Source organism: Thunnus albacares, chromosome 7 (genome assembly GCF_914725855.1).
Source record: "Thunnus albacares chromosome 7, fThuAlb1.1, whole genome shotgun sequence".
Taxonomy (NCBI): Eukaryota; Metazoa; Chordata; class Actinopteri; order Scombriformes; family Scombridae; genus Thunnus; species Thunnus albacares.
The window spans coordinates 3,316,857-3,342,812 of record NC_058112.1 but is presented as its reverse complement, the minus strand read 5'-3'; the positions used below and the strand labels follow the sequence as shown (position 1 = coordinate 3,342,812).

Below are 25,956 nucleotides of genomic sequence, written 5' to 3'. Positions count from 1 at the left end.
CAATAAATCTATCTATTCTATTATTACAAGAATTCAGGAAATTCAAACTCTAAGTTTAAATGTCTCTTCCCTGCTTCTGTAAACATACATTAATCAAAACTGAAAAACTGGCCAAATGTACTTGCTGAACTCTGCTCTGACCACAATCAATCTCTTCAACATAAAATCTCAGCTACAATCAGGCTTACAATGACTAGCATGTCAGAAAGGTGGTCCTGATGCTCAGCCTGGGTGGTCTCTGTACTCTAAATCAAAACCCCTGGACTTAAACCATGTCAGAGATTGTAAATTCTTACTCATTATGTCTTTGTGTAGTCAGGCTCTGTTAAAGGTGTGCATTCGGGTACGAGGTCAGTGTGATCCTTTCTGACACAGGCAGGACCAAACCTGTTCCACAGGAAACTCAAAGGGTACTGACAGTGGACCAGTCTCCCAGGAGACAGAGCACAGGTATAGAGGTGTCTGTACAAACGATCAAGTCTTGCCTTGTACTAGAATAATATCATCTCCCCAAGTGGAAAATTCTCCTCTGGTCACAACTTCACTAGCCAACAGACCATCTCACTGCTCTAATAAATATACTTCATACCTCAGCCATCTGTTGCTTTCTCTGAGCTTTGGTGGCCTCGGTGTAGGCATTGTGGTCGGTCTCGATCAAAATGAGGTTGTTGGTCTCTGGGTGGATTACAAATTTCCTGGGGGTGTACTGCAGAGGAAAGGCCACCTGGTTGAAGACAGCTCCCAATTTCTCCAAAGCCAAGATTCTGCAAGAAAGATAATGATAAGAGAGGATGAAGAAGAAGGACAAACAGTTACAAATCATTTTGAACTTGGGGCTCTGAACATGGATTTATGCTTCTCAATTGAGCAAAAACTTCTGGCTTATGCAATATGGGTCCTAACACTTAAAGCGCAGAAATATGGACACAAGAGTGCTGTGCTGCTGTTAACAGCAAGCAGCAACAATGGATGAGATGGCGACTGAGAAAGTTCAAGACTACTTCTTTTCCTTAAGAGACAGCAGACATCTGCGTCTCTTGGCTGAACCAGTGTACAAACTTCTCAGGATTTTCCAAATAAAATGTCAAACTATCCTTGACTTTCTAGTGCTGTTCAAGATATATGCAAACATGTCTATATACCTCAGTGTGTTGGTGGAGATGGCCACTATGCCTTCTGGGCACTGCTCGGAGGCAAAGCCAGAGGCATACTCCAGAGTCTCATAAGACAGAGGGGTCAGATGGAAGCGAGACTGGTACGAGTAGCTGAGCCAGGAGCGACTGGACATTGCCAGCACCTGTCAGTGAGAAAAGACAGAGACAATAGGTTACAGCTCCAACAACAATGAGTCTACTCATTCTTGATTAATCACAAATTATCTCTTCTTTAAAATGAACTTAACATTTAATGTTAACGTGGTCTGATCAGCAGCATAAAGACTATTCATTCATTTCTTGTATGTGAGCAAACAAACAAAGAATTTTGTAATAGAGCATATTCTCTGATTATGTGCAAATGTTTATGAGTGACATACAGCTTCCTGTCCCTGCATCCTGACTCTAAAGAGTTTGACAGGACGTGACCCCAGGTAGCGTGTTCTGGTATCTGACAGATCACCGGTCACTGGGTCCAGCACCGTCCTCAGCAGCACACCGTTCTGAGAAAACACATTGAACACACACACACACACATTACTAGATGACATAATCTAAAATCCATATCACGTTAAATCTTAAACCAACTCAAGAATGATAAATTAATATAGACTTTTTTTTTTTTTTTTTTTTTTTACACCAATTAGTGGGTGCATGTATTATATGGCTCATTGCTGACACCTCCATCTTTATTGATTACAATAGGATGATTTTAAAATGATTTAAAACTTCGATGCCATAGGTGGCTGCAGATATTCTTAGAGAAATAAGAATATATGGTATTTATTGAGAAATGTCATATTATAGCTGAAATATTCTTCCTGGATGACCAATAAGACACGTGCTCCTATACTTACATGACCAAGTGTGCCTGTGTTACGTGATCTATCAGTAAGTACAAGAGCAATCTGAGTCGATGCTAACATAAATATGAATGTCTTATGTGTATTTATACAGGGGTGTGATTTATGTGTGCATTGCCATTACAACATAACAAAACTTCTTATCAAGAAAACTTCAACAAGATTCAGTTAGGTGAATGAGAAATAATACCTGAAGCCCTATGTTGAGGTAGAGGAAGCCGATGGTTCCCTTTTCTCCAAGTTCATCCTGTTTCTCGACCCCTCCCATCTCAACAATACACAGACTCTCTGGCTGGGCAGGCAGGGCCTGCATACTCAACGGCTGGAGGCAGTCCTGAATGTGAGGACAAATCAAGGTGTTAAAACATCAACTTGCAGCAGGTCCCTCACATTATCTAAAGGCTTCACTATGGTGCATACACAAACACATAGTCGTTCTCTCTCTTTAAAACATATTAAGTGATATAGACATTGGAAACCAATTACTTATAAGTGGCTGATTAAGGGCTAATTAGAGCTTTTAGGAATAATCAGTATCAATGAACGTGGGCATTGATTCCACATGTTTAAACTACAGGGTTTGGTGAAAAGTGGTGTATTAGGCCTTTTCCACTTCAGGAATTTAATGACCCTTTATCTTGGGTTCTGCGCTTGTTCCCACTACACTGCCCCCACTTAGGGGGCCAGTTACTGAAATTTTGGCACTGCTCGGGGGTGGTCCTGATTCCAAGTTACGTTCAAACAGCTGGTTTGCTGATTGAAAACCAGCAAATCAACTGGAATTCAAACAGCTGGTTTGCTGATTGAAAACCAGCAAATCAACTGGAATTCAAACAGCTGGTTTGCTGATTGAAAACCAGCAAATCAACTGGAATTCAAACAGCTGGTTTGCAACACAGCAAACACCATAATTAATATTGCAATGATAGCTATGTGTCATCAGATTCCACTCAGTGTTTCCATAGACACTTTCACTTTCAGTCAAGCTACACCTCACACATCATATTTAAATCCTTGTCAGAGATTTGGCAACATTACATAACCAAGCAAAATCCATCAGGATACTGGTAAATATTTTAGTATTTCTCACCATACATGTTGCACATGCAATTAACAGACATATAGACCCTGTCATATTCTATCTCAAGCATTTTAAACAAAACTTAAATCTGATGGATCCAGGGTAGACATGATTGACAGCCATGTTTTGCAGCAAATTTGGATCATTTCATTTAAAAATATTCAAAATATATCTTTTACATGATTCACTAATCTTCAAAAATACACAATGGAAAACTTTAAATCATAAAGGTAAATGAACAATATCTGGTATACATGAGTATATCAATGCCTGACTCCACTCTATTAACATTCTGCCTGGGCTGCGGACTGTCTTTTGTTCTTTTTTATTTGTTCTGTTTGATGGGTAAATATAGGTTTGACTGGTTTGCTTCAGATTATTGTGGTTGTGTCTCATCTGAAGTAAGACTCTCTCATGAACCTAAAAATAATTATCTTAAGGGCAAAGGCTACTGTGCCGGTCATCCGTCAGAGCAGTGAAAACCGGGTGCCAAATTTCATGTTGCTTTTTCAAAGGGCAGGGTCTCAACTGTTATTTGAACAAACATGGATTACTTCACAATGACCTGAAGCTAAACAACCTTAGTTAAGTGAAATTGTCATATATATATAGTTTCAAAACAGTTACTAATGTGGTTTTTACTTCTTACTTTATATTTACTTACATTAGAGCCTGACCAATAAAACTGTCAATAACTGCCTTCTACATTAACATTTTTTCATTTAAAGACTGGGTAAGGCAAAGTGAAATGTGTCATAAAAACACACAATTTATAATTTTGGTGTGTCAGCTGTGCTGGATGGAGTTTCTCTGGCACAAAGAAAAGCTTTGCCAAGAGTCTAGTACATAAACAAATGTATTTATTCATACCGAAGGGTCCAGGGAGATAATGCGGACAGTGTTGTCGACCAGTCCCACAGCCAGGAATCGTGAGCGCTGCTCACCAGGAGGAACGTTAGCCAGGCTCATACAAACCACATCTGCAGACATCTCCTTTCGCTCTGTGTACTCATTCAGCTGGCCAGACTAGAGACAAAAGAGGACGGAGACAATGAGAGCGACAGTATTACTATGCAGCTTTTCAGTGTTCCTGTGTTTATTTTGGTACCTCATTTAGATTCAACTGCACAGTCATTTCTGAGGTTGCACTTTTTCAAACATCAAGTGTAGCAAGCGTCTCTGTCAATGTCATCAAGTCCACATATATGTTTTGTGAGGTCTGCTGTAGTAGATGCACCCAAAAATCCTTGAGAGATTTCACTGAGATCTATTACTTGTTGACTAAAAGCTAAAAATGTTAATGTTCAAAACTGGTAACTATGACCTAAGTATGAAATCTAAGCAGCATAAGATATGAAATGCTCAACATGTATTTGTCAGTAACACAATTTTACTTTGGTTTCTCAAGTACTTTACACACTCTAGTTTATCATAATTTGAATTTTATTAACTCACAAAAACTTAATTTTACTCATCAAGATCATCAAGAACAGTCTGTTTCCTGAGGAAACATAATAATAGGTAAAAGTATTGTCCTTCTTACCGGGTCCATCTCGAAGTACACCAGCTCCCCTCCAGTGAGGGCGATAACCACTTGTCGCTGGTTCACAGCGCAACGGACGATAGTCTTTTTGCCAGGAGTCTTCCACTCATTCACACGCTTGTCCGCTCTGATGTGGCGAATACCGTCTGGGTACACCTGTAGGGAGAAGCAGGGAGAGGCTGAGCAGCAGAAATAACAAGGAGAGGCTGAAACAAACTAGTGGGTTGGTTTAATTCCTGATGGTTTTACTTTGTATTCACTATTGTTCAAGCATCAAAATAATTCATCTTGTGTTATCTGTTACAAATACAGCTCTGTAATAAAACCCACAGCTCCCAGATGGATCAGGACACACAAGATGTCAGAGTCATCTGTGTTGCTTTAAAGACTATTTTGGCAAACAGTCATAGACAAACAAAAAGGAAGAAAATATTTATGGGTTTACATGTGTAACATTCCTTGTAACAGGTTTTAGATGTTAACCTCTGCCTCATAAAACAAAGTGAAGACAGATTCTTGATTTGAAAACAAACTGTCTCAACCCTGTTCCCCAAAACCAGCAGGATAGTAAGCGATGACTGATCACGTCCAAACATTTAAACCTAAGAGATCATCTGGATAAGCAATCTGTGAAATCTGTGGAAGTAGTAATAAAATGGTCAAGACTGCTTGTATGTAACTCTAGAACTTTACGTCATCTTGTGGAGGGACCCTAGTTGTTCAATCTGCTTACAGGTTTGAGAGAAGATGTTAAAGGAGCATTTCGCTCACCTGAACAAGGGCGTCTTCACCGAGCAGTGAGCAGGAAAGAGTGGGCGTCGTTCCCAGGAAACCAGAATCTGTCACTTCCTCTACAGTCTCCCCGATGGACAGAACCAGAGTGGCATTGACGAAAGATACAATGATGTAGGCATCAAACTCATCTAATTAAAAGACGACGACAAAGGAGCACTGGTTAGAAAAATAATGCTGATTAAACTGGGTTGAGGATATATATATGATGAATAAATGATTAATTCATGAAAATGATCTTATAATAGGATGATGCACAAGGTAATCAGAAATTACCATAAAAAACATTGTTCATTTCACATGAATAGACTTGTGATAAAGACCGCTTTGGGTGACATTTGTGTAAGAAACATCTGTTAAAATTAACATGGTTCAACTCCTTGCCCATGTTTCCCACACACAGATGAGGTAGATGGGCCCGGGACCTGTTTAAGTATTCTCCTGTTTATATAATAAATAAATGAAAGTTCAGAAGGCCACAGCTGGGGTTCCACCTCTGCCACATTTTGAACCAAAACACCTCAGGTCTGTGGCTGAAACAACACTCTCACTTCCTTCACTTGGAAGTGCATGTGGATCATATTTTGTGGATGTATTTCTCATTGGTTGTTTTCCTCAAAAACAATTGGTTGTTTTCCTCAAAGACAACCAATGAGTAACTTTTTACACCAGAGGAGAATTAAGCTGGGCTGTTTGAATACAAGGCCTGGCATGGATAATTTCCGGTGACACCAACATGTGGGCGCAGCTTGCTTGACACCATCCAGAGGGGAAAAGAGCAGGCAGCCCTGCTGCTTTGCCTGCCAACAGACTCCGGAAACTAGTCGGTCTGTTCACATTATTTATAAAACACACAGTTTAATACTTTAAGGCCACTGCTTCCCTTAAACATTGTTCTTGTTACCATACTGGCCTGAATATGATACGCCACTATTCCCACAATCCCTGCTTTTACAACACAAGGACTTCTGGAGGATAACAAATCTTTTGAATATAACAAGGAAGGCAAACATCCTCTGTTTGACACTGTGTTATCAGATAAACAATAATGAAAAATATCATAAATACTACAGACACACGGTCAATGAATTTGCATAAAACTAGTACACACAACCCCCCCTCCCAAAACACACAACTGACTGATCTTTACCAGCTGTGGAGGAACAAAGTGACAAAATGTGAAAAACCACTTGACTTCAGAGAAATTCACTGTTACACAAAATAAATTCAAGGGGAAAAGTGCGTGCGTGCACACACACACACACACACATCTAATGACTGATCTTTACCAGCTGTGGTGGAACAAAGTGACAAAATGTGAAAACCATTTGACTTCAGAGAAATGCACTATTTCACAAAATAAATTCAAGAAGAAACGCACGCGCGCACACACACACACACACGCACTGAACATCTTCCCACACTTCTACAGACTCTTCACTTCCATGTGCCAAACCAAAAAACACAAGAAAAGTGATCTGCATGCAAGTGGGGACCTGTTCTCTGTTATGAAAATCAAGGAATGAGCAAATATTAGAATGTTTGAGAGGCAGATATACAAACTATCAGTAAACAACAATTAAATATAAGTTATGTTCACTGATGCTGCTGAGTGGCTGTTTACATCAGTAATGATTGATATCAATACAGTGAGATTCCTTCAGTCTGACAGCATTAAGGTGAACTAAAGACTCCACTCCTCCCATTAACCACAGCCCAGTCCCTGTTGGCATTTGCTGATTGCATGCTGTGTCTATATAAGTTGTAAATTTAGTTCATGAGAGGTTGGAAAAAAGGTATGTGAAACAGGTATGTCATTACCTTCCACATGTCTGCGGACTGTCCACACAGCATTGGGGTTACCAGGCAGCTCGGACACAGCCATCTCTGAAACCTGATACAGACGTGTAGGGAAGGGAGTGGAGAAAGAACAAAAGACTCACTCAAACATGTATTCACTCTATACAGATGATCATTTTACACCATGTTTAAGTCTTGTAGTAAATACATAAATACGTACTAACTAGCAGTTAAGTGGAGATGCAGTCCATCTACACAAATTGCACCAGAACCACTCAGAACATGTTCCTTCTCCCATAACGATTAAATTGCAGACATATTGTATTGTGTTGTGAGAGATTCTACAGTATTTGATCCAGTTACTTTGAAATGTTCAAAGACTCAGGACCAGTTCTGAGGCCTGCAGGTGACCAGCAAGACATTTCTCCTACATTCACATCCTGAGCCAATCAATTTAATGTCGAGCAGGCTGCAGATTCTCATTCATGTGAGCAAATTATGATGATTCTCTTGAGTATAAAGATAACCTAACTGAAGCATTTCTGTTGTACTGTGTGTGTGTGTGTGTGTGTTGAGTGCAGAACACACACATCTTCTCTGAAAGCGCTGCAGCAGAGCTTTGTGTATACTCGTAGGTGTGATCGTTACTCCTCATAAGACTGACAGTGCCAACACATATGGAATCACAAACACCTATCAATGATTGTTTTGTTTCCTGTTTACAAGCAGCAAGTGACACAAAGTTACACTTTTGATGCAGACTGATAAGCAAACACCAAATTCTTCTGTTTGTACTGAGATCAGAATAATGAGCAGACTCTTCAGCTTTTATTCAGAGAAGAGACATGAACAAACTCATCACTTTCACAGCCAGCTGAGTGTGTGTGCATGTACATATACATATATATGTGTGTGTGTGCGTTTACCTCCAATCCGTGTCTAAGGACCCTCAAAGTAGACCTGGGTCCTCGTCCACAGGCCACATACAGCTGAGGTGTATCTTCATTGGCCAAATCAGCAATCTTAAAAAAAAAAACAAAAGAGGAATAAAATAGAAAATGAGTCAGTTAAGAAATGCATCTTCAATTCAAAATTAAATAAGACTTTGTTACAGCGATACAGCTCCCAGGACTGTGCTTTTCTTTACTCAGGCCCAAAGAGATGGTAGCCTGATGTTTTCCTCTACCTTTCTTTACTCTTAGGCTACTTTACTCTTAGGCCAGAGTATTATTAACATCTGTGCAGCGTTCAGGCCCCAGATACGCCTTCCAACACATGGATTTATTTTTCAAACTGGCCCTCCTGGATCATACAGTATTTCATATCTCATTGGTACCTGAAACAACACACACACACACACACACACCTGGCAGGACATGATGGGTGATAAGTTCTCCTGTTCGTCCACCAGCACTAGGTTCTTGAGGGGGCGGGGCTGGAAGAAGAAGGTGTCTCCCTCTTCTAACGGCATTGCGGAGGAGAACTCAGGCTCGTCGTCATCGTCACCCAAGTGAGCGATCTGATAAAGGTAACTAAAGGAAACAGAGGAGGAACAACATGAGCAGGAGAAGTTTAAGAGAAAATGTGTGACTGAAAAGAAAGCAAAAGATATGAACTCTAAGAGTAAGGAAGACAAGATAAATAACTGGACGCGCTGATGTACAGCCTGACACTTACTGGTTTCCAAACTCTGAGGCCACAAACAGGAAGCCGGTCTTCAGGACACACATGGCCATTGCCACAGGGATTGTGTCAAAGTACTTCAGCCGAATTTCTGTGACCTTGAAAACAACACAGACTTACTCAGAACATAATATAAACAATTACACCATCATTTGACCCACAGAAATCTTATCACTGACTACTGGGATGCTTCCAGGCTTGGGTGCTATCACGGTGCTAAGGTATACCACAATATCTGTAAATCCCAAAAGTATGATTTTTAATACTGTCAAAAACGTGCACTGCTTTAAATGACACAGAGACACTCCATTAACGAGATGTGTTGTAGTGCACAACATGCACCACCAGAGGGCAGTCCGCCATGATATAGGCTGCTGGTGGAACAGACAAGCAGCCTTGTGCTGGTGAGGCTACAGGACTTGTCCCCTGCCTCTCTTTGGGAATATTTGGTATTCAGATGCGATGAAATGTTGGGAAGATATTAAAGGGTAGGTACACAATTTTTTAAGTCTGTCTTAAAACAGTAGTCAGGTGTCCATATGACCACTGAAACATGTTTTACTTGCTGAGGAGATGGACTGTAAGACTGGAATTTGGGAAGATATCCATTTGATTTGACTACCGCAGATAGCTGCAGCTTCATATTAACTTCAGATAACTTTTGAATATGTTTTTACACAAAACAAAGCCTGTGGATTTTGTCTCCAATCACTTACACTGAAAGCACATTAAAAAGGGATCTTCCAATGGTCTGAACAAACAGGAGAAATGATACAGTAAGTAAAAGTTGTTTCAATGTTCACTTGGGCACCTGACTAATGTTTTAAGACAGACATGAAAAATAGTGTCCTTTAAGGTATTAATAAAAGATACCGTCCAAGCCTAATGCACACCAGTGCAAATGCAGTATGATATGGCCATACCACTTGTTCCAGTGTAAACTGTATTTTAATTGTCGCATGACAAAAAGTAGCTTTTGCCTTAATTTTACTCAATTAATACACTATACTAAATGTAAGTCATAGTATTTATACAGTGATATACACTGTTACTGTCCCATATGCAGTATGTACTGTGATATAACCTTTAGAGAATGATGCCCAGCCCCATTTCAATCACTGTAAACTGAATACCTTGGGGTTGTATGTTTAACTTTACCCAAGACTAAATAAGCAATGTGAGACATGTGATTAGAGTAAAGATTAATCAATTAACAAAAAATAATGAGTAGATAAATCACAAGGTCCATTTTTAAGGTGGCACCCTCCACTCCATCATCTTTGCTCACCATTTCTTCATCTGTTTCCAGGGTAACCTTGAAGATGTCTCCCTGCTCAGTCTGTGCCAGGAAGAAGAACATGGACTTGGTCTTGTGGGTGGCTGAGCAGACAAATATCATGCCACGCTCTGGGTCATCCAGGTCATTCTGTAGGATGGGACAAATGAAGTTTAAAAAGGAGGGGGGTTAGGAAACAACAATGACAATAAAAGTGTATACAGAGATGAAAGTGACCTGATGAACACCATGAACACTTCCTCACAGTAAAGAAAAGGTTCACATTTGAATGTATGTAATGCTAGTAGGATTTTTTTATTTTTAAAATATGTCTTTTTTTTTAAACATTTTTGGGGCATTTTGTGCCTTTATGAGATTAATGATGACAGGAAATGAGGCGAGAGCGAAGGGCCATGACATGCAACAAGGGTCCGCTGGTGGAATCGAACCGCAGTTACGTGGCATGCGTCTTAACCAGTAGGCTACAGGGGCGTGCCTCTTATGGTACATCTGTGTATTTAGGACTCACCCTGCGCCGCGGGATTGGACAGCGAATGTCAGGCTGGTCTCCAAAATTCTTGTAAGTGATGTAGTTTTCGGAGCAGATCAGGACTCCGCTGGGCCCATCTGAACCACCAGGAACTAGACGGAGAGGAGCAGTTAGTGGGATGTGTTCTTTCTAAAATGATGATCACTGCAGTGCAAATATCTGTTTTCCAAAACAAGGCTTCTCCTTACTACTCTAACTTCAACTTCTCTCTTGAAGCGTAAACATTAAACTTGTGTGCTGAGATCAGAGATGTTTTATCTTTCTCCACTGTTAATCAGAGAAGAGACATGACAAACTCATCACATCTACAACACTCTGATTTAATAAACCATTTGAAATATAAGGGAACAGCGTGTGTTACCTTACAGCCGTACCTACATAAAAGTTGTCCTGCAAACATATCTAATCATAGGACATTGCTAAAGATATTTCTGGCTAAATTTCATTTACATTTTCCCAATTTGGTGTAATTTGACACAGCAGCCTCTTTCTTAGCTTCACTTTTGACAGTCTACAGCCATGAGTGGCAGGTATTTGTATGCTGGTTTTCAATGCAGCTGAATCGAACACCTGGAGCTTGTGATAACTGATGCAGTTACAGTTTCAGCCCTGATGAGTACAACTGCTTTTGCCCATTTACTTACCAGTGATAAGGAAATTTCCATGCTCTTCCAAAGCCTCACTGTATTTACGGACCACATGATTCAAACCGAGGTCCAGCTCATAAAAGGTGAGCGTCTGCTGCGTGTTAGCGGCGGCTTCTCCTGTCGGGTCATTGTCAGCTTCCTGAAAAGAGCAAATATCGACAAAGCTGATGTTTAAATAACAATGAAAACGTACAAAACTAATGTGGAGGATAATTGGTTACTATTGATGCTTGAAAATGAACTTGTGTGCTCAGATCAGAGGTGTTAAATCTTTCTCCAGTGTTTGTCAGAGAAGAGACATGACAAGCTCATCACATCTACAACACATTGATGTGTGTGATAATCCTTCGTAATCTGACAGGCAGTGTGTGTTCATTTAAAAGACAAACCCTTTATATTTCATGATCATACCTCATAGTCCATCTCAAGGCAGGCAAACATGGGGTTTTCAAAGCCCACATCAACTCCTACTACATGGTAGACCAGTGTGTTGGCTTTATGGGCTTCCAGAGGAGACGAGATGGTCAGTCTTGCAGCTGCATCTCTGTTCAGAATATAAACCAACTTCTGTTTCTCTATTGCTCCTAAACAAGGGAAAGACAGAAAAGGCATACACAAAGATTAATTTCATAATTTCACAGAAATGTTTTAATATACAGGGCTTTCGTCTAAGAATGAAACAATGTCATTTTATACCACTGACACTGAGAATTTTCAATTCTGATTGGCTGGAAGGTCTGGACTAACTTTTAGTAGCTGACAGTATAACTAGACATCTATGACAGATTTGTTTGTTTGCCATTCTAAATTAATGCGCCAATAGCAAACTGTAGTTAAAGACAGCGGTGAAGCTTAGCTGAAGGTTATTTGTGTAATCAATTTTCTTAAGATAGCTGCTAAGTCAGAAACACTAAAATTTTATTTCACAGGTGTTTGATATTTGCGTGATGATGACGGTCCAAACTAATTAATAGCAAGAGCTGGTAATGTGTCTGTCTATAGCTAGGTTTACATCCAAATGTAGCAAACATTTTAACCAAATTTACCAAAAATTGGCACAAGAAAATTCAAATTAATGTGCCTTTCCCTCTACTGCTATTATGCAAATATTTGCAGTTGGGCCATCTAGATATACAGTTGGTGGTAATAAACCAACTTTATCTGTGTTCTATCTGACATGAGGTTAAGCAGATACTGACATTTTTCTTATTTGGGTCAAATGTTCGTTTCATGCAAATATTTTAACTCGTGATATCACTTCATACCGATCATCACAGCTCTGCCTTTTGGGTCCACTGCTAGGAACTGTCCAGGGACGATGCGCCGACAGCCACTCTTTCCAAATGTTTCCTGGTGGATCTTCTCAAACATGTTTTTTGATGGATGATATTCCAGGATGACGATACGACCGCTGTCACTTCCAACAACAATGTAATCTACAAACACACACCAACATACATAAATACAACATATGGGTTTGGTGGAACATGTGACAGAAAGATGTCTTTTCCTTACACTTCAGTTTACAAATCATTTACCTGATGCCACAGGATTGTGGTTGAATGTGTTTGTCTTCAATTTAGATCTTAACAAACCAGAGAGAAACATTTCCCCTCTAACACAGGAATATGATAACCGGTGAAATTTCTGCACATGTCACTGAGGGTAAAAACACAGTTGCAGTAACAAACACATGTGAGTGAGTGCATGTACTCTTCAGTTGCGTACCTTTGGTTCCTCCAGTGAGTCTGAAGGCCATCAGCGATCTTACGATGCCAAACACCTCCACCGTGAGCAGAGTGTGCACCTTTCCTGTGTTGGCATCTGGTCGCAGTAATTCCAAGATCTTTCCCCTGGAAACGACAATCTCCTGCATCTTGGTTCCTATCAAGATACAAACATCTCATTCAGCATGTGTCAGAAGCTTTATGTGGCTTTTTTCTCAGATAGCTGTGTATTATAGTTGCAGTATTACACAGGATGTCCCACTAAAATCTGCCCCCCTTTCATAGAGAATTACACAGAACTGCAACGGTTGTTCCATTCCATTCCAATCAGTCAATTGAATCTTCTTTGCCTTATTCAAGCGGAAACTGAATACTTTTATGTTTCCAAATGTTTTGAAGGGGGAAAAAGCTATTTGATGACATCATCTTGAGCTTCAGAAATCTGCGATGAGCATTATTTACTATATGCTGACTCTGATTTTTAGACAAAGTGATTAATTGAAAATAATTAGTTGGAACCCTGCATTTTCTGCAAAATGAAGCCACTTTCCCTAAATTGCAGTAGCTTTTAACAGCAACTTTTGTCAAATATCAAAAGAATGATAAAAGTGAGTATGCCATTTTCTGATCAACTTTTCCCAGTTCTGTGTTTTAAAAATCAAACTGCAGTTATGGCAAGACATCTTACTTTCCCACCACCAGATGTGATATTTCCAGGATGAAATCATTTGGAGGCCAGGACAAAACTATGGTGTATATACTGTATATGTTTTGTACTACATTCAATGGTGTTGCTATTCTTTCTATTGATGTACAGTCCAAGAAAAGTCATGTCATGATGAAAACTCATATCAGATGCAGACAAAACTGAAGTCCTGATCTTTGGCCCTGACAATCTTCAGTCAGCAATCAGGCAGAACCTTGGTGCCTTATCTTCATCTTCCCGGTCTTGCCTGCACAATCTTGGTGTAATTTTCGACCGATCCATGAGTTTTGAAGCGCATGTTAAGACGCTAACTAAATCATGTTTCTTTCACCTGAGAAACATAGCCAAACTCCAGTCTGTGGTATCAAGAAATGAAATGTTAATACATGCTTTCATATCATCACGTTTGGACTACTGTAACTCTCTTTTTACCTGTCTTAATAAATCTTCCATACAACGCTTACAAACTGTCCAAAACGCTGCTGCTCGGCTTTTAACACAATCCAACAGATGGTCACACACAACTCCTATTTTAATCTCACTGCACTGGCTTCCAGTAAATTTTAAAATTCATTTTAAAATTTTGGTGCTCACTTATATAGAGCCCTACATGGCCAAGCTCCACAGTACATTAGTGACCTTTGGCATCCCTACACCACTAGTCGAGCTTTTAGATCCTCCACCCAGGGCTTTCTAAGTGTACCTCATCCACATTTTAAGACCCAGGGGGATCATGCCTTCCAGTCAGCAGCCCCTAAGCTTTGGAACACTCTTCCAACAAGCTTAAGGTCCTTGGATAATGTAGATTCCTTTAAAAAGCAGCTAAAAACCCATTTGTTCAGACAGGCATTTGGGTAGAACGTGATATTTTATCTTAATTTGTCCATTTTATCTGCTCTCCTTGTATATTTTATCTGGTGTTTTTGTTTTTTATTTATATTTCACTTTATTTTATTTCTTTGACTGTGAAGGTACTTTGTAACTGGTGTTTGTGAAAGGTGCTACATAAATAAACTTTGCTTGCTTGCTTGCATATTGATCACTTATAATGTGAAGGCCTGTGTATCAGCTGAATAGACCCAAAACACACAAAAAGAACACAAAACAATGCAAAAGACATAAGCCAGAAAAGACAGGTCAAAAAATACAGACTGGTGAACAGACAGGTCAGTAGTGGACAGACACCAACCCTACAATACCTGAACTGCAACTGCCTGACTAATCACTCATAGACAGACTGGAGATAACCCAAAAGGGAACGGAGAGCAGGCCCGGGAAGGACAGACAACAGCACGTTAAGCAACCTCACCTGAGAAGTTTCCATGGATGGCGTGGGTGATGCCAGTGGCACGCTGTAGGGTGATATTGTACAAAAACATGGCTCCTTTTCTTTCTGTGACTTCCCCACTCTGTTCCTCAGGGGCTGCAGACAGAGCGCGTACCCCAGCTCAAATCTGTAACAGAAGGAAAGGAGGACAAACAGGTTAATACATGAACTGCAAGACGAAAGTACAGATGTAATCCTGTTGATGGTATGAGCAGGTTTCTCTCCTATGACCAGCCTACAAATAATTGTGTTATTAAGAGGGATGTTCAAACTGAACTGAGGAAGTAACATTGAGGTGAAATGAGCGCTGGCTACTTTCTAATTAAACTCCTGAAAATATAGTCATAAGAAGCTGATAGAAAGATAAAATGCCTACTGGCAAGGTTGGATGTTTTAAAGTACTACCCGTTAGCTTAGCAAGTAGACTGAATACTTATCAGTATCTTTTGTTTGCAAACTTCACAATTCTGTTGTGAACCAAGGTAGCACAGCGTTACTCATATACTTTTAACTTAAAAATATTCGTCTGTTAAAGCTATGCACACAGTTTAGCTTACACGGCTCGTTTGTTAACATGAATTAAACGTTCATACAAAGCGCCACTTTTTTCCTGACACTTCCTCTGTTTTCGACCTATATTAGTGAATATGGTGCACCGTTTACACACATACAGTGTCTGTTTGATTGAGGACAAAGTGAAGATTTGTAGAATAAAATATTTACCGGCGTGTTAAATGAGATGATTCTGATTTCAGACGGATAAAGTTTCATTTACACAAATTATTTCACTGCAGCTCCTACGATGACCCGCCGTTGGTGGGTCCTTCGACAGCAGCAAAACCGTCACAATGAGGTGGTCCTCGATGTGCCTGACGGGAAAGCTGCGCAGTGATGTAGTAGCGCGGACTCTCCAGCAGATGTTGACAAGGAACACAAATATCTCAGCACAGTTACATTTATACTTTTCAGTATCAAATACTTACTATGAAGAAATGGAATTGCGTTTCCTGGGCTTCGTGAAAAGGTAGCATAAATGCAGCATTTATTAAAACTTAAAGATCCTCTCCAGGCGTGTATTAAGACAAATAAAAATACTCTGCTTGGCTTGGAACAATGAAAATTTCAACCAGCTGGACACAAGATGTCTCCTACTTCACTTTAAAGTCCATTCTCTGTGTATGTACACTAGAGCTTCAACTTTCCACAACACACTTAAAAAAAATGAATATTGGACCAGGATCGGCTCCTAACTAGTTGTGATGTTACAAATCATGTTTGTAGGCCCGCCCCTTAAAATCAGATTTTCAGTGAGCACAGTGAAACTTTCCACTTTCAGCAGATGAATGCGAAAACTTCTAGTGTCAAACTCTGCACATACATCATTCTGTACAGTGAAGCTCAAACATTCGATTGTAGGAACAAGAAGAAAATCACATTTTTGAGTGGAGAGGGAATTTAAGAAGAATTAAAATTAAGGTAAGAAAAAAAAGAAAAAAGATTTTAAAAGATAATAGAGAATACAAAGAATCTAGTGTGCAAGGTTGAATTGGTACAGGCATTAAAAACTGTAGCAGTGTTAATGAACGTGGATTGTGTAAAAGATCTATATCAATAAAAATCTGGTTAATGTTCTACAATTCAGAAATACGGAACAGACAGAGTGCAGTTGTGCAAGACGATCACGTGATCCAGTAATTGTCCGTACAACTTTGTTGAGGTAGTGTAACTGGAACATGCAAACTGCAGCCAAACACAAGTTTAAAAAAATACATTAAAAAAGAAAAATTTAATAAAATTTTTAAAATTTAGTTCAAATTCTACTCATTACTTATGTCAACAAAGGTGTCGTGGCAGCACTAGAATCAAGTGTCCTCAAGATGGTGCAAAACCACATCTGACACTGAGTCTGGAAATAGACACACACACACACACACACACACACACACACACACACACACACACACACACACACACCACTCACCTCATTATACTCCTGCTACACTCTGAGAATACTGAGAACAGATTTGAAACACACACACACACACACACGAGATCATTATGATCAGTGTCAGTGATTTCTGACTTTACTTACTTTTTTTTACTCATTTCAAAACATCACTCTCAAAAATCACATCTGCAGCAATTTCATGTTGAGCTTGGTTCTTGGTGTGGACACACAAACAGTTTTTCTGCTGAGTTGATGTCACCAATAATTAAGTATGCCTATCAAGTTGATAGGAAAACTATAAATATTAATGATGTATTTCACTGTTTAAATATTCAAAGGTGAGTTTTCAGCCCATTTTTGCAATCATGGACCTCATATAAATGACCAACGTACAAGAACTATTTAATAGTAGTAGTTTCTCTTCTGAATAGCTGATCAATCGTTATTGTGAAGCTGCTGAGTTAACTTGATTAGGAGACTACCTGTGTTTGCTTTTAAAATAAAAGCTGTAATTACACTATTACACTATTCTTCTATTTACTGTTTTTATCTGTTTCCTTTTCTTCTTCTTAAACATGTATTACTGTTAATGTTTATGACTGTCAAAAAGGTTTAAAAAAAAAAAAAAAAGGTTAAATAGGATTGATTCCATTTAAGTCTCTAAATACATTTTATTGAATCCCAAAATGTTCAGACTTTAGCTCAGAAATGAGGATGTGAAGGAATGTTTATGCATATGCTTTAGTTCAGACTTATTAGTGGAATAAATGTACATAAATCTATTTGTGATTGTACATATTTAATTTAAATCCTAGACTGTATATATTAGGTGAGCCACTAATTATAGTGGACAGTAGATCTCTAGACTTGATAAAACTAGCATGATGGTGGAGTGGCAGGTTTTGTTCAGGGGCTAGAAGACTCCAGGGGAACCGTCTTCATGAATGGATTATTCAGCTCGGCATGGTAGCCTGGTTTTATCTCAGAATGTGAGACAGAGTTGATCATGAAGTGATCAAATAGACTGGTATTTTAGACAAGCAGTCTAGATTTTATAAAAGTTAAATAAAATGAAAATGACATAATATTGGAAAAGAGGAATCTATAAAAAAGCAGGACAGTAAATTGGGATATTTGAGAATGCAGGTATGTGCATGTGTATGTATGTGTGCATGTATGTATTCATATGTGCATGCAGATGTGCTGTATAGCCTATATATGCTCATGTGAGAATGTCTTTTCATTCTTTCTATCTATATGATTATTAAATTGTTTGCTCATTAGAGAATGTTTTTGTTTGTTTATGTAGCAGAATCAATAGAATATAATCATAGAAAATAGTCAAAAGACAACAACACTCCTATCAAAAATATTATACAATACACTATATTAAATACAGCACTGATGCAATGGAATATGATATACTGCATAGGTCCATGATATTTTGAATATGGTCTGTGAAAATGACTAAAAAAACTAATTGTTTTTCCTGTGATGAACAAGCACCTGGAGACAGCGGCAAGGAAAAACTCCCCTTTACCAGGAAGAAACCTCCAGCAGAACCGGGATCTGGGTGGGCGGCCATCTGCCTTGACAGGTTGGGTTTAGAGAGAAAGAGGGAGGGAGGGGGAGAGGGGGGAGAGAGACACAGAGAAGCACAGCAACAACAACAACAACAACAATAATAATAATAGAATTATGACTAATTATAATACTGGTAGCAGTGGGTGTCAAGCTGGACCAAAGGTCACCTGCAAGGTCACCTGCAAGACGAGAAAGCACAAAGCATGTTTTATTGCTACTAATGCTAAAGTAAAGGATCTGAATTACTTTAAAGATCCCCTCCAGACATGTATTGAGATGTATATAAAATATTCTGACTAATATTTTCAATAATAATTCGTGTCTGATATGGTTTACCTTGAAAAAAGTTCAATTATCTTGTTAAAATCCTTAAAACAACATTTCCTCTTTCTCCCTCATTAAAAAAATCCAGAATATATAAATATGCAAATATATGCAAATATATTTAATTTCAGAAGTTTAACTGCTGGACACAAGACGTCTCCTACTGTAAAGTCCATTCTCAGTGTGTGTGTGTGCAGTGGAGGCTTCAAGTTTCCACATCACACTTGCCAGGATTGGCTTCAAAACTATTTGTGATGTCACAAATCCTGCTAGTAGACTCATACCTTAAAATCTGATTTTCAACGAGCACAGAGACAGCCGATACATGTGAAAACAAACTCAGCACATACATCATTCTGCACAGCGAATCTCAAACATCCAAGTGCAGGAATAAAAAGAAAAACATATTTTTGAGTGGAGGGGAACATGGCCTAACATCATGGTTATAACACGCACCATATTTTAATTGGAAAAAGGGACGACAGGAAGTTGTAGATGTGTGCTTGTTAGCTTGACAGCTGCAGCCGAGCCGCCGGGGTCTGAGAGGACCGTCCCTCCCAGGATACATCAGCTCACACAGCCTCCCGCCTCGTCCAGGACTAGAGGGCCGTCCTGGAGAACAGTCCGCGGTCTTTTTCTCGTATTGGACACCTCCTCGTCACTCATTTTTATTCAGCAAGCGGGTTAGCAAGCTTTTAGCCTCCTCAACATCTGGTGTCCGATGCTTCTGCATAGCTAAACCGCTAGCGCATTTTTTTCTTATTCTTCTCTTTAACCGAAGTCCCTTTAAATTCCGTCGCTCGTGTGACTTTGTATCCAGAGAGAGTGTAAAAAAAAAAACAAAAACAAACAAAAAACCCCACACACATTTAGATTCAGCCAACGTGACTGCATGCCATGAACGACGAGAGCCGCTAGATGCCTGAAATAAGCAGGAGCAGCAGCAGCGAGCACGGCTGAAATGTGGGATTTCATCCTGAAGCCTGCGAAATACAACTACTACAGCGAGGTGAGTCTTTGAAAAAAAAAACACACAATTTATAAGCAACCAATTTGTCTATAACAAACACAGCTCGGCTACAGATTGCTGTGGTGGTGGTGGTAATGATGAAGAGGCAGGCATCATTCTCCTCCTCCGGTGCCTGCTGCTGGTGTCGGAGGCCATCGGCTCCCTGCATCTCCCTCTGCCCGGTCGGAGATGCGTCGATGTCGCTGACCTGCCTGACAATGTCCGCCTCTCTTTCGCCTCGCCCATGGGCATCAGTTGAGTAGCAAAGTACGGACACTGAGGCAAAGTGTGGACATTTGTCTTACCAAACAAAAACCTTTATGTGAGTCCCACGTTTTATCTAGCAGGTTTTTACAACACTGGAATAAAAAGTTACAGTTCAGATCTTATCCAGGGAGCAGTGCACCTGCTGTGCTGTCTGAGTTTAGTGAAGTGTAAAACTAAACCTGCAAGCAAATAATAGGATTTTAGTCAGTGTATAGAAAATGTGTCAAAGTCTCTTAAAATACAGACGACTTTATCGTTTTGACATTTTTTGTCCCAGATGACATCAGATGCAGCGGTTTGTCTGACATTTCAAGCATCCATTCCCTACTTTCTTTCCTACTCTGTACCCTCTTCTTCCCTCTCTTCTTTCTTCAGTCACCTTCTTTCTCCTTTCTATGCTTTTTTTTTTGCCTCCACACCCCTCACTTCACTCCCCCTATCTTCTCCTGTTCTTTATACACTTGACACCCATCTGCCCTTCTCCCAGCTTCTCTCCACTCTTCCTCCCCTTTTGTCCTCTCATCCCCCCATTTATCTCTCTGTCTCTCTTTTTTTCCCCTCCATCGATTTGCCTGGTGGCGTTGCTAAGAGACAACAGCAGTCGGAGTGCTGTGAAGGATAGAGTAGATGAAGGGGCAGCTGCTTCTGCTCTGTAAAAAAAAAAAAAAAAAAAAAAAAAGAGGTGGCGATCGGGAGGGAGAGTTCTCTTCTCTTTTCTTTTCTTGTCGTCTCTTGTCCTTTCTCTTATGTTTCCATTATGTTGTAAATGGACACTAGATAACATTTTCAAACATTTGAATGTCAGCGTTCCCACAGTTTAGGCTGTTTGATAAGATTACATCTCCCCATCTCATTTTGTAGACAAGTTGGAAACTGTTTGTACCACAGGAGAGGAGAGGGTGGAGAGGTCATGCTGAAACATGTTGACTATGTTTGCAGAGGAATGGTTTCTAGGTTACACACCTCCTTTTGTTCTATATGTCAAACGATGCTGCTCGATCAAGGAGAGACGTATGGCCATGATTCAACATGTCTGTTTTTTTTTCAAATTGTTAAATATTTTTTACTATCTGACATAGATTAAGACCAACCAGGGGATGAGTGTGCATGATCTCATCCACGTACAGTGACCAGGCACCTTAGGCACATCCCAATTCCCTTATTTGGTCCCTCCTCGCTCCTCGATCAATAAGCGAGGAAGGATTTCTGAGGAGCCATGTGAGAGAAGCTACATGAGAGCAGCCTTCATGACAGTCTTACACCGGTCGACACACCCACTTATTGGAAATCAGTTATTGATTGGACGCTGCTGCTGATTGGACGGCACTGATACATCACTGTAGTTTTACACTGGACTGGACAGACAGATTCAACTCAAGTGTGTTATATTTGATTTGTTTTCTGATTCATCATTAAAAATAGAGGATCTGTGTTAATTGGTGGTCTGATCAACAAAAGAACCATAAACAACTTTCTTCATTTATTAGAACTTTTTTTTTTTTCTTTTCATGATCTGTTATTTCCCCCACTAATCTTTATGATAGATCAAATTAAAGCCAGGGAGAGGAACACATTTTAAACACATTTATTCAGTCCCATCTGAGGACTGAAAATCCCTGAGCGTACTATAGTTCCATGTGAGATATATTTACACAATTTCCATTTTTCCCCTGAAACATTTAACAGCTTTAACAGTTGTTAAAGCAGACTGACAGCTGAACCAGCTGCGATCAGTCGCTGCCGTCATCAGAAACAGACATCGCTTCATGTGACGCTTCAGGAAAGGAAAGGACATCTTATTTCTCTAAAAAGCATATTTCCCAGTTTCCTCTCTCCTCGCATCTTTTTCCTCGCATCTCTCCCCCGTGTCTTCAGTGAGGAGGGACTGAGATGCAAAGCGAGGGAAACGTGGATGCAATTAAAGCACACCTTGTATTTAGATGACCTTTCCTTTGCCCTCTAACACAGCATGACCTGAGCTGCTCCTCTGTGACCGTGCTCACCGATTGATTTTATGGACTGAATTTTTTTTGCATTTTTTTAAATTAGACAAACCTGTTTTCATGTAGGACTTTACTTTATTAGTGACCCTTCGTCTGTATAAATTAATGTGGGTAAGCAGTTTCCTGTGCACATCCAAAAAACTGCGGAATAAGTACTGGAATTTAAAAAAACACGAGAAAACAAATAAAAGTGCACTTGAATCAGAGCTGTTTTAAGGTAGTACTCCTCTCTTTTATTCTTGATTACCAGTGAAGTCACTTGTCAGCCATGACTGGAGAAACTCACCTATCGCTCAACATTTGTGTCAAACGCGTCCCTACCGTTTCTACCTGCTTTTTTTAAAAAAAAAAAGCACCTTACATCTTACATTATATATAGACTATATCAGGAGCGAGATTAACCAAACGCCTCTGTTATCCCTCTCTCTCTCTTCTCATCCCATGTGGACATATTTTTAAAAGAACATAACAACGCACCAGCTCGTCTTCTAAGAAAACCCCAGAGGCTTAAATGTAAGCAGGGAGAGAGTCTCACACTAGCTTAGCAAGTGTCATAACCTTCAGCCTAGCCTCCTGGTTTAATCATCTAACTGTTAAAAATAAACAGAAACGTCAGCAGTCTGTCACCCGGGGAAGTAAAATCACCGGCAACACCCACCTTCCACATCTCAACATTATGTTAGCGTAGTGATAGAAAAGCTGCTTTACGACTCACCTCACCTCCTCCATTCTATTTTTTTTCCTTCCGAGTTCCCAGACGCAACATTTCAACATGAATATCTTATTTTGAAAGGCATTTAGTTAACTGAATGTTTTTTTGAATAGGTCCCGCAGAAGTTGCCACGCATCATGTGTATCCAATGCATTGAGCTCAATGCTCCAATTCCCACTCTGGATTTTTCCTGGCTTTAAAAGAGGCTTAGATGCTGCCTCAACAAAGCAGGCCTGGCTTTGTAATCATGGCCAATATAACACCTAAACCCCCTTCTATTCTAATTTTATGCTGGTATAGACACTCTGTTGTGGAGTAGACTAACATCACACTGTTCTAGTCGAAGCAGTCGACTAGATCCAGTTGATGTTGTTTCCATTACTTAGAGGAGCAGAGCAGATTCATTCATTTGTCAGAATTCATCACTACTACTAGTACTCTCTCTAAATTTTTCATTTTGGGGGTTAAAGTGTTCCTCATGTCCGCACACGCTGTGGCCTCGCAGCACTTTATTAACAGCTGACTCCTCTGTTTTTCTTCTCTCTAATAGGCTACTCTCAGCCTGAGAGCCATGCTATGCTAACCCTGTTTAGTCACACACTGTTTACAACAGTGCTCGTAGCTAAGTGACCAGTAAAGAAAGGCGTTCTCTTCTGTCCATTCAACTAAAATTCCTCCCAAGCCCACAGTGATTTATGATCTTATCATGGGCTCTGCAGTGAAGATATCCATAAGCTTATAGTTGTATAAATCAGCAGAAAAGTAGATTTATTTATAATTCTTTATAATTTTTCATACTTACATAGGCAAACACTGTAAGAAGCTTCTGTCTGAGCATGAAAAAACTAAAGAAAACACAAGATATACATAGTTGTCTTCCTCAGTCTCACAAATACCCCAAAAGGTGCAGTTTATGTTGCACCTGAAACCCATTTCTCCTCATTCTGTTTACAAAAAATCTGTCAAATGACACGACAGACTGTGCATTTCAAACGATTTATCAAAAAGAAGTAACCGTGTGAAAATAGAAGGTGGACTTTGTTTAATTGATGTGAGTATTGTGCAGCCTGTACAACACCACAACAATTCTTTTTAATGTATCACTGGCAGTAAAAATTTCAAAGGGCCTGCACATAAATGTGTCACACCATAAAACACAAAAAAAACGACAATGACCTTGGAGCTCGGAGAAAGTGCCATTTAATGAAAAATGTGCAAGGCTAAACTCATTTCATGAGTTTCAGCTGTGCTATTCATTCTTTCTAAGCGAGCCTGGAGGCCTTTACCACAACTGTCCAAATAATTCTGTTCATAACTCGCAACGTGGTGTCACACCATTCATTTCTCAGACAGAATGTATGCAGTCAGTGCAAGCCCCGACAACCCTGAACATGTGATTTACAGGGCAGATACTGCTGCAGACGAAAAATGCGATTCCGTTTAACTTCAAAGGATGGGTTCACATCTCGTCTGTTTGTCTTAAAACAACACTTACATCCCCATATGTCCATTCAAACTGTTTCTGCTTGCTATAATCATTCCTCCTGTTCATAGTGGCCATTAAGAGATCCTTCCTTCTTCCAGTGTAAGTGATGAGGGACAAAACCCACAGTCTTCCTTCTATGTGAAATGTATCCCAAAGTTTATGTGAAGGACGGCTGCAATTAATGATTGTTTGCATTATCAAGGAATCTACTATAAAATGTCAGGAAAACTTTAAAAATGGGTGACAAATAAAAGGAAAAACCAACATAAAGCATCTTAGTAAGGTCTCCTCATCCACTCTTTAGCTCGCCAGACCACTGCTTCTCTCTCTCTCTCTCTCTCTCTCTCTCTCTCTCTCCCTCTCTTTCTCTCATCTATTTTAAAATGAGTCAGGCTAACTTTACTTGTGACGCTATCAAATGAAGAGAAATGATGTCCTTCCCTCTCCTCCTTCCACTCCTGACAGGCAGGACAAAACTCTAATCAGTCTGATCAGCAGCTGTGATTGGCCACCGCAGTGTTACAGGTTGCAGCCTAACGCACAACCCGTCTGCTGCCAGCTGGTTACCTGAGACTGGTGCTGCGTGCATATTTAAATCATGTTGGCAAAAAGAAAAGGGAAAAAGTCATTTTTTTCTCAATGAAAAACGTAGTCTCCTTGAAGCAGACAAACTGCCAAAAAGAGCGAACAAGATGCAGCAGTGACACAACGAGCGTTTGAAACAGCTGTTCTGTATTTTGAACAGTCAATAAAATTCAGTAAATAGAAAAGCTTCCCCTTTCATTACTTTATATTCATGTAATAAATATACAAATGTCAATTAGATGGTAGTCTGCATGAGAAATAAAGAAAAAGGAAAAAAAAACACGGTTATAATAATCATCCGCTTATAGTGATCAATTTGACCCGGATGGACGTGATCACTATAAGCGGTTTCCACTGTACTACAAAGAAGGGCTGTAATCTGCTGGTCGATTGGTCGATTAGTTGGTCGATATGCTCTCGTCTGACTAAATTCTCATTGGTTGACCAGTGTTATCAGTCCAGCTCGGAGCACTGCTTGGTTTGGTGGTAATAAGGTTGTAGCTTGTAGCTTACTACGGTAGGAAAGAGGCTTCAGTTGTGTTTTAACATTTCACTTATGAGTTATTGACGTGTTCATCACTCTTAAGTGTCCTCTGGAAACACTTCTGTTGTTGTGTCTGTAGTGTGTTGTGTTGTGGTATTTGCACATTTTCTAAATGCTGCTCATTTCTTGTCAAATTGATTAAGATGTTTTCTTAATTAGCTTGTGTTTTGTCTATTAGTATCTGTTTTCTTGTTGCCCTTGTTGGCCACCGTACAAACCCTAAAGACAATGAGGCTAAAAACCCCTCTCATTGGAGAAGCTTGAAGCAGAGAATTTTTTAGCATTTTTGCTTAAAAAATTACTTAAATGATAAATCAAATAAAAATAATTGCATATTAACTTTCT

At 39.7% G+C, this 25,956-nt stretch overlaps 1 protein-coding gene and 2 long non-coding RNA genes across 4 annotated transcripts in view; 1 reads left to right on the top strand and 2 right to left on the bottom strand.

Moving 5' to 3' along the window:
* The window catches only part of sf3b3 (splicing factor 3b, subunit 3), a 33,465-nt gene extending 17,388 nt beyond the window's left edge, over positions 1-16,077 (bottom strand). The window contains exons 1-19 of one of the 2 annotated variants that reach the window (XM_044356629.1): positions 15,873-16,077; positions 15,132-15,276; positions 13,118-13,273; positions 12,655-12,825; positions 11,801-11,973; positions 11,387-11,528; positions 10,722-10,834; positions 10,205-10,342; positions 8,911-9,014; positions 8,600-8,765; positions 8,160-8,255; positions 7,255-7,327; positions 5,413-5,564; positions 4,642-4,797; positions 3,969-4,124; positions 2,208-2,351; positions 1,535-1,657; positions 1,143-1,297; positions 590-764 (exon numbers count right to left, since the gene is read on the bottom strand). In XM_044356629.1, coding sequence (XP_044212564.1) covers positions 590-764; positions 1,143-1,297; positions 1,535-1,657; positions 2,208-2,351; positions 3,969-4,124; positions 4,642-4,797; positions 5,413-5,564; positions 7,255-7,327; positions 8,160-8,255; positions 8,600-8,765; positions 8,911-9,014; positions 10,205-10,342; positions 10,722-10,834; positions 11,387-11,528; positions 11,801-11,973; positions 12,655-12,825; positions 13,118-13,273; positions 15,132-15,201 — 2,463 coding nt within the window. In that variant the 5' untranslated portion in view covers positions 15,202-15,276; positions 15,873-16,077. The remainder of the gene's footprint in view (positions 1-589; positions 765-1,142; positions 1,298-1,534; positions 1,658-2,207; positions 2,352-3,968; positions 4,125-4,641; positions 4,798-5,412; positions 5,565-7,254; positions 7,328-8,159; positions 8,256-8,599; positions 8,766-8,910; positions 9,015-10,204; positions 10,343-10,721; positions 10,835-11,386; positions 11,529-11,800; positions 11,974-12,654; positions 12,826-13,117; positions 13,274-15,131; positions 15,277-15,872) is intronic. The other variant, XM_044356630.1, reaches the window with a different exon arrangement.
* Positions 16,078-16,539: 462 nt separating this feature from the next.
* On the bottom strand, positions 16,540-19,538 carry LOC122985752. The gene is made up of 3 exons (XR_006404181.1): positions 19,462-19,538; positions 18,604-18,860; positions 16,540-17,161 (listed from the first exon to the last, which is right to left on the bottom strand). It is a non-coding gene; the product is annotated as an uncharacterized LOC122985752 (long non-coding RNA).
* Positions 19,247-25,956, top strand: part of LOC122985751 — a 34,230-nt gene continuing 27,520 nt past the window's right edge. Inside the window, exon 1 of the long non-coding RNA XR_006404180.1 lies at positions 19,247-20,014. This is a non-coding gene — a long non-coding RNA (uncharacterized LOC122985751). The remainder of the gene's footprint in view (positions 20,015-25,956) is intronic.